Genomic DNA, 11913 nt, shown 5'->3' with positions numbered 1-11913 from the left:
AGGGAAAGACCGACACTGTAAAGGTCAGAGAATTGCTTCCTCAAAGAGCAGCACCTCTTCCCATGCTTCTTTTCTAAAAACCAAAGTCTACCCTTTTTGAAGTCTTCAGTTTTAAAAATATTGCAAAAGATGATGTTCTATTACCAACCTTTAAGTAGTTTAAAATACTTGCCGAAAAGGCAAATTATTTACCATTTTCCTGCTGGAATGTGAAATGGGATTAAGAAGTGTGTGTACTTACAAATGGCATGAGACAGAGAAAGAGAACATAAGAAGAGCCATGCTGGATCAGACCAAAGGCCCACGTAGTCCAGCATTCTGTTCACAGAGTGGCCAACCAGCTAACTCTAGGAAGCCCACAAACAAGAAGACTGCAACAGCATTATCCTTTCTGTGCTCCCCAGCAATTGATTTAAAGAGACATGCTACCTCTGCTACTAGAGGGAGTAGACAGCCATCATGATTAGTAGCCATTGATAGCCCAGTCCTCCATGAATTTGTCCACTCCCCTTTTACAGCCTTCCACGTTGTCGGCCACGACCACATCCTGTGGCAGTGAGTTCCACAAACTGACTATACACTGTAAGAATACTTCCTTTTGTTTGGTTTAACCTTTGTTTTGGAGCCAAGGGAAAGTCATGCAAATAGCTCATTCCAAACAAGAATGTTCACACCACTCTACACAACACTCTGTTTGCTAGTGAATAGTACCACAGTAAAAATTGAGATATTTAAAGTAGTTGTCAGTATAACATGTTTGCTTAACACAAAAGCATAGTTCAATTTCAAAAGCACTCATCTTCGAACTGTAAAATAAATATTTTCCTCTACACTATCTTTGCACATTGCCAAAAGCTAATACTACATACTTGCACAGTCCAGTTGTTCATGATGACCTTAACTGTCTAGAACTGCCATTACATCTTTCAATATTCAATGATGCTACAAACTAGGGTATTAACTCATGTAGCCGATGCAATTCAAAACAAAACAAAAGCAGCAGCAATACAATGTTACAATTTGGTTATCCATGCCTTACTTCCGTTTGCTTTTTGTGTCAGTAGTCTGAAAAACACTAGAGGCAGACATAAGATTTTCTATATATTGTCCAAGAACTTGATTCTCTGATTTCAGTTTCAGGTTTTCTTCTTTAACAGCATCGACTCTGGCAGACAGATCTGTAAGGCCAGATAGAGAAGTTCACTGATTAGTGTTAAGCTAGTGTGTCTTCCTGGTTTGCAACAAACTCTAGCACCATGGCATCCAAAACCACAAACTATGACTTTGTTTCTTGTCTTCTGACCAGGATTCTAAGTCTCTTCTGATTTCTCCCCCACTTATGACACCCACAGGCATCTTAGCAAGTTAACCAGTAATTACCTAGTTCTAATATGTTTACACTAAAAACAAAACAGCTCAGTGTAGTGGCACAGCACTTGGTTTGGATGCAGGAAATCCACCTTTAAATCCCTGCTTAACCATGAAGCTTTCCATTTCGCCTTCAAAGAATCCCATATGAAACACACCCTGCCGGGCACAAATGTGATCAGCTGCTGACCCCACCTAAGTTCAAACAACAGCACACACAACACCAGTTATTGCGCTAAATAAAATGGGCACCACCTAATGGGGTGTTTTATCTTCCTTTAATTTCTATGCCTCTGTTCAAGGGGCCAGACACTTTCTCCCGGGGTTATTGGTACCCAGACCTGTAGATTGTCAGTGCGTTGGTAAAACTACAACCCACGCTCACACCTGAAGTCACCTGGTCTGCCTGGACATTGATCAGGTTAAACAGGGTAGAAGACTGCTGTTTGTATATGTAACTGCTTGTAAATAAGTTAAGCCACTAACCTTCAAGTGTATGTTGCAGTTCCAAAACCTGATTAATAAGCCGCGTTTTCTCTTCCAATTCCACTTGATTTTCAGCCTCAACAGCTGTTAAGAAATAGATAATCTTGAGAACAGCTAAACATTTTCATGAATAAGTGAACACAAAAAAGGAGTAAAATGCCATCTACCATCCATATCCGCATTCATCATGGTTGAATGAATCTTCTCCACTCTTGAATCCTGTACTTCAGAGATGTGTTCTGTTTAAAAGGGGGAAACACCATAAATGACACGCATATTAACAGAGCCAGTTTTCTAGCTTAATATTTTGGATGGGTTACATTAGTCATCCAGACTCCAACACACAAGACTAAACAACCTCACGCATCTCTGAAAAACAGCAGGGACCCCTTGCTTGTTTTATTTATTTACTATCTAGTTGCAGGCCACTTTTAACAATAGGAATAAATTGGCAAATAAAACAAGATTAATAAGAGCAAATTAAAGGCAAAACACTCCACATTGCCTTTTTCCCAACGGCAGCTGATTTAAATCTTATTACGGACATTCATAATCACTTGACACTGTTCTCTTAGGGCAGTTAATGAATGTTTTGCAATACCTCTCACAATGTGATAAATGCCTTGAGCATCCTTGGTCACAACAAATATTTTTACATTCCAGTAATTTATCAATTTTAATCCTACTAATCTGCTCACCAGGACAATATTCAGAAGCAAGGGTTCTAAAAGTGGGAAGCTGGCTAGGGTTAAAAGAAATCTGTTTGTCACTTCTGAAGCTTGTTGCACATTGATTCCAGAGGTTGTCCTGGAGTTCTGACAATGGGACTACCAAGGTATATACTCCGACCTTGTCCAAGCTAAGCAGATCAGGGTTTAGCCGGTGCTTGAGAACGCTTTTATATGCCACTGTGAATAGCATGGTGGAAGAAAAGCAATAATAAATGCAATATAAATGCAATAATAAATATTGTTGTTCAGTGTAATACCTTGCAGTTTGCTTGGCTTGAATTATTTACAATTGGAATACCTTCCTACTCTAAAGAAGGGGTATTTCCTGTTATCCAACAGGAAAGGGGAACTCTTCCATGAACACAGCCAATTCAGAAAGAATGCACAAGATGTGGATGATCAGTATTAACGTCAAGGTCTGTCGGGGCTCGCATACGCAGGGCGGATATATGTGCCAGGCTCTTTCATTCCCCATTATGTCAGCGTTTGGCTATCTTTGCTACTGGAGAGGGACCCGTCCCTGAAGAGCTTTCCGGGCGCGGCTCTTGCTTCTCCAGCAGGCACGATTTTGCACCCCCACCTCCAAAATGAAGCTTAGATAGGATGAAACCAGCCCTCCCTCAAAACATCCACACACGGGTCGCCTCGCCTCCCTGAAGGCAGCGCTCCAAGCCTGACTCCCCAGGAAAGAGGAGCTCGTGCTTGAGCATCCCTCCCTGCTTCCCTTCCTTCCCCCCCCCCCTCCCTTCACCGTACGGCACGCGCTCACTCACCTGCACAGGTTACCCTAGCCTAGTCCACGGAGGCTACTACGCCTGCGCAGTCTCCCTTGCCCGGCCACTAGCGCACGCGCCTTGCGCCTTGCAAAACAACGGGTGCGACGAAGAGGCGGGGCTTAGGGGAGGCGGGTCCTGGAGGCGCCAATGGCGGCCAGGGACTGCCCGCCGCTCCGCGCGAAAGGGCCAATGAGCGAAGGGAGACATCAGCCGAGGCTTCCGGCCCATCCTACAGCCGGTGGGTTGGGCTTTCGGGGTTTTGCCGGGTTGCTTCCGCCGCGGCGGCGGGTACCGCAGGCGAGGTCGGGAGGAGGGTCGGCCCACCCTCGCCTCTCCTCAGCGGGCAGGGCCCAGAAGCTCAGGGTGGTTCAGAGGCATCCTGAAACGGGCGGCCAAGCCCCGCACAGCTCAGGCTGGCCTGCTGCGGAAAGCTGCTCCAGGGATGTTGCCAAAGGCCAGAAGCGCCTCCCTTCTGATACATCTGCCATATAGTAACACGTATCAATATCTTGAAACGACTGCTGCTGAAAGTTAGAAGAGAAAGTGCCAAAGCAGGGCTACAGCTGAACATCAAGAGAACAGAAGTAATGGCTACAGGAGAATTGCACAACTTTAAGATTGACAACGAGGAAATTGAAACGGTTCAAGACTTTCTGTTCCTTGGCTCCGACATCAACCAAAAGGGAGACTCGCCGTTCTTGTAGGCTATCCGGGCTGTGGGACCATGGTCTTGGTATTTTCTCTCCCTTTCAGAAAAGGGAGACTGCAGCCAAGAAATCAGAAGGAGATTGAGACTGGGAAGGGCAGCCACGAAGGAGCTAGGAAAGGTTTTGAAGTGTAAGGATGTGTCACTGGCCACCAAGACTAGATTAATTCATGCCATCGTATTCCCTATGACTATGTATGGGTGTGAAAGCTGGACAGTGAAGAAAGCTGATAGGAAGAAAATATATTCCTTTGAAATGTGGTGTTGGAGGAAAGTGTTACGGATACCATGGACTGCCCAAAAAACAAATCAGTGGGTTATAGATCAAATCAAGCCTGAACTGACCCTAGAAGCTAAAATGACTAAACTGAGGCTATTGTATTTTGGTCACGTTATGAGAAGGCAAGAGTCACTAGAAAAGACAGTCATGCTAGGAAAAGTTGAGGGCAGCAGGAAAAGAGGAAGACCCAACAAGAGGTGGATTGACTCAATAAAGGAAGCCACAGCCTTCAATTTGCAAGATCTGAGCAAGGCTGTCAAAGATAGGACATTTTGGAGGACTTTCATTCATAGGGTCGCCATGAGTCGGAAGCGACTTGATGGCACTTAACACACACACACATCAATATCTTGCTCCGTACGTGGGTAAGGAAAAACGGGGACAGCTTGTTTTCCCAGGCTTTAAATCTGGGAAAGCGCAGTAGTTCTGTATGTGCACTTACTTAGGAGTAATTCCCATTGTAGTCGCACTGGCTGCCGGAGAATCATGGATAGGATTGCATTTGCGAGGAACAAAATTGGAGGGAGGGAGGCCCGGCCTTGATGATACATCGCCTCCCCCCCGCCCCCACAAGCCAGATTTGGGGGCCCGGGGAGAAGGGAAGGTGTGCAGGATCTTTATTTTCTGCCCCCTTATGAGGTTGGGAACTTTTTGACTATGAGGGTGGATGTTCTGTGGGTTTGAACAAGCTAAAAGATAAAGGTCCCCTGTGCAAGCAGCGGGTCGTTCCAGACCCATGGGGTGATGTCACATCCCGACGTTTACTAGGCAGACTGTGTTTATGGGGTGGTTTGCCAGTGCCTTCCCCAGTCATCTTCCCTTTACCCCCAGCAAGCTGAGTACTCATTTTACCGACCTCGGAAGGATGGAAGGCTGAGTCAACCTTGACCCGGCTACCTGAAACCAACTTCCATTGGGATCGAACTCAGGTTGTGAGCAGAGCTTTGGACTGCAGTACTGCAGCTTACCACTCTGCGCTACGGAGCTTCTTTGAACAAGCTAGCATGGCTTTATTCCATTTTCCTATCTGCTAGGGGTTTGGTGTGCTGCTGCAGTGGGATTGATCAGGGCAATTCGTCTGAAACTATTTGTTAATATTACTTATCAGTGAGCTGGATTCAGGATATCACAGGGTTTTTTTCAAAGGAGGTTTCACTGGGAAAGGGGATAGACTCCACAGTGGAATTTTGAACCATGCAAAAAAACACAACCAACCTTTTTAACTTTGGATATCAGAGCAAATAACAGAATACAGCAACACGATGAGAAATGAATTTTAATAATATTGTTTGTTATTAGATTTTTTTAGTTGCTGCTCACCCAGGAGGTCTTGCAGTGACTTACAACACTTAAAAAACCATCATAATAAGTTAAAGCCCAACAAAACCAAATAATACATTTAAAATATATGACTTAGTACCATACTACTGTCAAACCAGTCCAGAGCATCTACTTAGCCTCCAAAGTTCAATTTGAACAGTTCAGCCTTACAAGCCCTGCAGAAACTAAGCAAGTACCGCAGGGCATGGGTGTCATCAGGGAGTGCATTCCACAAAGTAGGGGCCATCACTGAGAAAGCCCTTCCCCTAGTAACAGCTAACCAAGCCATCCTGGGGCTGGGCACTTGCAAGAGGCCCTGAGAAGATGACCAAAGGGGGCATGGGGGTGTAACTGGAGAGGTGGTCCCATAGATATGAGGGACCCAACCAAGCCTTAGAGGGATTTAAAAGTTAACACCGATACCTTGAATTGGATCAGGAAACTAATTGTTGGCCAGTGCAGCTGTGGCCAAATTGGGGTAATATGAGCTGACCACAGTGTTCCAGCCCACAGCCTGGCAGCTGCATTCTGAACCACTTGCAGTTTCTGAAGTGTTTTCAAAGGTAACCCTATGCAAAGTAAATTGCAGTAGTCCAGTCTGGAGGTGACTGTTGCATGGATCAAAGTGGCAAGGTCTGATCCAGACAAATAGGGAGCCAATGGGTGAGCCTGGTGTAGGTGAAAAAAACACCAGCTGTGATACCATGGACACTTGGATACCCTACAATAGCGCAGAGTCCAAACACCCCAAGACTTTTTAGGGAGTCTACAGCTGTCAGCTGGACACCATCAAATCTCAGAAGTGGCACTCCAGCTAGCGTCTCAGTCTTTCCCAGCCATGTGAACTCCATCTTGGATGGATTCAACTTTAGCCAGCTTTCCCTTTACCACTCGACAACTGCATCTGGGCACTAGGATAGTGTTGAGAGCCCTGCTACCAGCTACTTATCCAGCAGGAGGAAGAGCGGCATGTCATCAGCATATTGATGGCACCCAACTCCCAAACTCCTGACAATCTACAAGAGAATGCACATATATTTTAAATAACATCGGAGAGAGGATTGAACTTGGAGAGTGTGGCTTAAAGAAATGTAGCACTACTAAAAGTAAATATTAAAATTTCCAAAAGATGCCTTCTCAGGCATCACAGGATTTCCGATGGACAGTCTTCAAAATTTCACTGCAACTACCATTAAAAAGCAATTGTAAACTAGGGTTACCTTCTTACATGCTCCAGACACACTCAGACCAACACCCTCATTTTCATACAGTAAAACAAAACCAACATCATATACGGTACCAAAAAACTTGCCAAAGAGAAATATGGCTGGATCTGGCTGTCTTTTCCATTCTCAATTCCCCTCCTTACCATAGTCTCCATCTCCCATTACTTTTGTTCATGCAGGTCCTGTAGTCCCTAGCATAGCATTTTTGGAGGGTGGTCAAGACAACCCCCCATTCGTTTTGCAGCAGCTGAAAAGCTTGCTGGATCCAACCCCATACATTGCAGTCCTAAGAACATTTTCCTGGAAGTAAGCCCCATTGAATAGACCCGAGTAGAATTCTGAGTAGACCTCCTTAGGATTGGTCTCACAGTTCCCTAAGCATCACCATATCTAAAGGTTCTTCTGCAAAGTAAGGAACATGAAAAAGGTCACCTGGATAGGCCAGACTAGCCCAATCTTGTCTGATCTCAGAAGCTAAGCAGGATCAGCCATGTTTAGTATTTGGATGGGAGACCACCAAGGAATACCAAGGTTGACACACAGAGGCAGGCAATGGCAAACCACCTCTGAATGTTACTTGCCTTGAAAATCCTATGGTATCGCCATAAGTCCGCTGCAACTTGATGACACTTTCCACCAGTACAAAAGATGGTTCAGTAGAATAAGACACAAAGCTGACCTTGGGAACTCCATTTTGGCATTCCCTAACTACAGAATGCAATATGCTACAACCATTTACCAAAAACTAGCTATTTGCCAACACTCAAGCACACAGCCTCACTCAAATCTGCAGTGTGGCAAATAGTGCAGTTCTTATTTTGGATGCCCTTAAATAGATATGTCAGAGAAACAGATAATCACTTTTTGTTTTGAAAAGCCCATTGTACAATAAAAACAGCAAAAACTATTGTGGCACCTTAAATACCAATGCATTTGTATAAGGCAGAGTACGTTCTGTCAGATTATGCAGTATCACATTCACCTGGCAAAGGGCAAAAAGGGTAGGTGGTGACAGAAAAGTGTTTGAATCTATCATACTTGAATAGGGAAGGTTAGCTCACCACAAAAAAATAATTGTCCCTCATTTCAGATTAACTATTTAGATCCACCTTACTTTAAACAATTCATCAACGGTTAGGAGTTGTGCACACAAGCTCTGAGTGGATCGTTCTACTCTTGTGTCTGGATTTTGTCTTCTTTTATGCTCTGCAATGTAATGTCACACCTATATCGTGGAAATATGGGTGTAACAACTCTCCTTGTAGTAACCTTGCTTCTGGTGTGCATTGAGTATTCTGTCAGCTAAATTAATGGATCTGAAGAAGTATGCTCTGGCTAACAAAAGCTTATGCTATAATACATCTGTAGTGCTTACTTACAAGGCTGTTCCTCTGGAATTGTACAATGTGCCTCTTTCTTTGGTTGGGGGTACGAGAAATGTATTTGTTGAAAATATACTGAGAAAGTGAGGGAAAAGGATAGCGTGAGAGAGACCTCTACTGTCTAAATAAGGTAATCACAAATGATTAAAATTACCAGTTGTGTCTAGAACGTAAAAGTGTTTGTGGCCTCGGTGAAACGATAAACCTTACAATATCATCATTCGTATCTTAAATCTCAGTCCTAAACAGAGTCTGAGGATTGCTGTGCTGTGCCCACAGACAGTGGTCCACATTACAGAACAAGCAGCATAGATCCTGCCTCCCTTCTTACAGTGCCCATTGATTTAGATGGTCTTGGGTGTGCCTAGGTCTTATAAAACCAGGCTGTTACAACATGTCACAATTATTCATCACATGTCTCAGTGGCATGAGGGCCACGTGAATATTTGGGTTAGTATACCTGTGGAAGCTGGATTCATTCCAGGAAGGAAAGAAATCCAATTTCATGTTGCATACACCGTATTTTTCCATGTATAAGACGATGTTTTTTTCTTTAAAAGTTTACTTTAAAATTGGGGGGTTGTCTTATACATGGAATAATACGGGTGGGGAAGAGAGGGCCCCGCTCTCTTCTCCACCAGCTCTCTTCTCCTCCCATCTGCTGATGGACGGAGAAGAGAGTGGGGCCCACGGGAAGAGACAGGGCCCTTGGGAAGGCTTCCCATGGGCCCCACTCTCTTCCCTGCCCGTATTTTTCCAAGTCGCCTCCATGTATAAGACAACCCCTTTCCCCCTTAATTTTGGGTTAAAAAAAAATAGGGGTCGTCTTATGCATGGGGGCATCTTATACACGGGAAAATACGGTAATTTAGAGAGGGGTAGCTACCGTATGTTAATCTATTGCAGCGAAATAAAACAGAAGTCCAGTGGCACCTTAAAGACTAACATCAATTAATTTCAACATGAACTTCTATGAGTCAGAGCTCAGTTCTTCAGATGTTAAAGTGAATTGAAGAAGAGCTCTAGTTCATGAAAGTTCAAGCTGAAATAAATGTTAGACCAAGGGTCCCCAACCTCTCTGAGCCTGTGGGCACCTCTGGAATTTGGACATGGTGGGTGGGTGCAGTGACAAAATGGCTGCCACAAAATGGGTGCCGCAGGAGGTGGAGCCAGCCACAAAATGATTGCCGCAGCTTAACTTCAGGTCCACAGTGAATATCTTTGTGGTGTGGTGGTAGCTGCTGCAACAATTTAAACAACTTTTTAAAAGCAACAGCTTAAAAAGTCTGCACAGCCAATCAGAAGCCTTGCTGGGCAAAAGCCCTACCTGGCCCTAGCACTTCCTAAAAACACTTGGCGGGTGCCAGACAAGGTGTCAGCAGGCACTGTGGCATCCACGGGCACCACACTGGGAACCCCTGTGTTAGAGTTTAACATGCCACTGGACTTCTGTTTTATAATGTAATTTGTGCCAGTTGTAACCACCCATTTGTTGGTGCGGTTGAAACCTGCAAGCAGGAGGTGGCTGAAAAGGAGCATGTGTGGAAAAAAGAAGGCATCCTCCCTTGGGCACTGGTCTCTGTGTTCAGAGCCTAGAGCACTGGCTCTTGACAGAGAGCTGGCAGCTGCCATGGAGGGAGGGTGGAAAGGAAAGCAGGTGCTATAGCCCATGGATGAGTGAGAGGGAAGGGACCACTTCGGGGACTAGCTGAAAAAGCAAGCCTCTCCAGATGCATCTGCATGCAGTTTCTTGCCTGTGACTTGAAGTGATTCCAGACCCGTTAAGTCTCTGTTGGGGGTGGCTTACCCTGGAGGGGAGAAGGTGGCTATGCACACCACAAATCTCCGGCGACAGGCATTTAGCTAGAGTGGAAAGTATATTGTCCGCTACATTACATAGTAAATATTGCATTGGTGGATGTCCATGAAAAGTAAACTTGAAAAAAAAGAATGACATTCAACAATTTTTATTAAGATGAGAAAATAACTTGGGATATTATGGGATTTATGGTTGATCCTCACCTTCTCTGTCATATAATATAATTAGAGCTGCTTCAAGCTGTTTGTGTTCAGAAAAGGCCCCTTTAAACCCATATAATCCTTTATAATCCATACAAGTAGGCCTTGTGTGTTGTAGCTGTGACATTGGAACTTGTCAGTGACGCTCTCCAGTTTAGTGAAATTTGGCTACAATGGAGGAAGGCACCACCTCTCCCTATCAAACGGCCTGTTCTCTGAGCTTTTAAGCAACGAGATCATTTCAGGTTACCCCTTGTATAATATTGTCAGAGTACACCACTTCCTATGTTTCCTGTTGGCTTAATTGTATGCTCAGAAAAAAAGTACAACTATTTTGCTGGGGAGGGGAGTGGTAGCTAACACATGCACATTATACGAGGAAAGTATTGCTTATCCCCACCCCATGCCAGGTTTCTTTTTTCTTCTCTCAGGTGAAGGAACGGTATTACTTTGTGGCTCTGGGCTTTCCCCCCAATAAAAGGGTTGTAGCATAAAGACTGCTGTTGTATGTGTTTGGGCCTCTGGGATTTTGAACCCCTTTCTGCAGAGATTTCTGTGTTTGTGGCTAAAACACGCGGCGAAGGGCTTACCCTGGGTGGCACTGCGGCCGCAAGGCAGCAGATCTGGTCTGGAAACGGAGCTAGCAGCCAGGCATGTGTCTCCCGGCTGCTTACGTCTTGCCAGCTGCATGGCTGGGTGATTCTACCCATCCCCCTCGGCAAGCAGCCTATTACTGCTGCTGGGGGCGGGCTGCTCCTCGGGCCAGGGGACGGGGAGGGGTGATGCAGGCACGCTGGCGTTGCCCCGCCTTTTTGGCCTATTTAAGGCCCCCTTGCCCAACCACCCAGCCTTGCTCGTCGCCAACATGCTCTCCCTCCCTCTGCTCTCCCTCCCTGCTCTCCCTCCCTCTGTTTTATGGTTCATTGCTCTGCTTTTGTCACAGCTTAGGCGGTTTTGGGCATTGGGCCGGATCCAATTTGGGGAAAGATGAGCCTGTGTGCCTGCTTCCCCCCTTTGGGGGATTCCCATAAGGGGTCTTGGGGTTGAGTCCTACCACGGATGCCCAGCTCTGGGACTGTCATGTGGCTCCACTCCTTGGTGGCAAAGGGACCACTTAGAGGTCTATACCCAAGTGGAACCTCTGCTTCACCACTCCGGTTTGCCCCCCAACACTCGGGTTGGTGATCATTTCATCAGCTGACAGGGTGGTCACCTGATGCCCCCATGCCTCACCAATGCTGCATCTGCTGTAATCAATAAAGCTGTGGCCTTTGTTAACACATTTCTGGCATACTTGTATTTTGTTTTCCCTTGTTTCCGTTGCAGAGCCACTTCTGCCCTTAGGACAGCAAGTACATATCACATCTCTCCTATTCACTGAACGGTTGAGGCCTGTGCTGGGCAAAGGGCTGCTAACCAGTGTGATGTTGCAGCTGGAGTATTGGATTCGGATCCGGGAGGTCCAGATTCAGATGAAGCTCATTGGGTGCCTTTGGGCTAGCCACATAATCTCTCAGCCTAACCTGTTTCTCAGAGTTGTTGCGAGGATAACACTGGGAAGGGAGAACCAGGCACACCGCCCTGAGCTCCTGGGAGGAATATCAAGAACAATATGTACT

At 45.5% G+C, this 11913-nt stretch overlaps 1 protein-coding gene across 1 annotated transcript; it reads right to left on the bottom strand.

Annotated features, from left to right (window-relative positions):
- Positions 1 to 595: 595 nt before the first annotated feature.
- On the bottom strand, positions 596 to 3371 carry SCOC (short coiled-coil protein). The gene is made up of 4 exons (XM_056855380.1): positions 3359 to 3371; positions 2022 to 2093; positions 1855 to 1938; positions 596 to 1178 (listed from the first exon to the last, which is right to left on the bottom strand). The coding sequence occupies exons 2-4, from the start codon at positions 2041 to 2043 to the stop codon at positions 1036 to 1038; spliced, it is 249 nt and encodes an 82-aa protein (XP_056711358.1). The 5' UTR covers positions 2044 to 2093; positions 3359 to 3371; the 3' UTR covers positions 596 to 1035.
- Between the last annotated feature and the right edge of the window lie 8542 nt (positions 3372 to 11913).

The sequence above is a fragment of the Euleptes europaea genome, chromosome 9 (assembly GCF_029931775.1).
Source record: "Euleptes europaea isolate rEulEur1 chromosome 9, rEulEur1.hap1, whole genome shotgun sequence".
NCBI classification, from domain to species: domain Eukaryota; kingdom Metazoa; phylum Chordata; class Lepidosauria; order Squamata; family Sphaerodactylidae; genus Euleptes; species Euleptes europaea.
The sequence above is the reverse complement of the archived record's forward strand: the minus strand, read 5'-3'. Positions and strand labels throughout refer to the sequence as shown.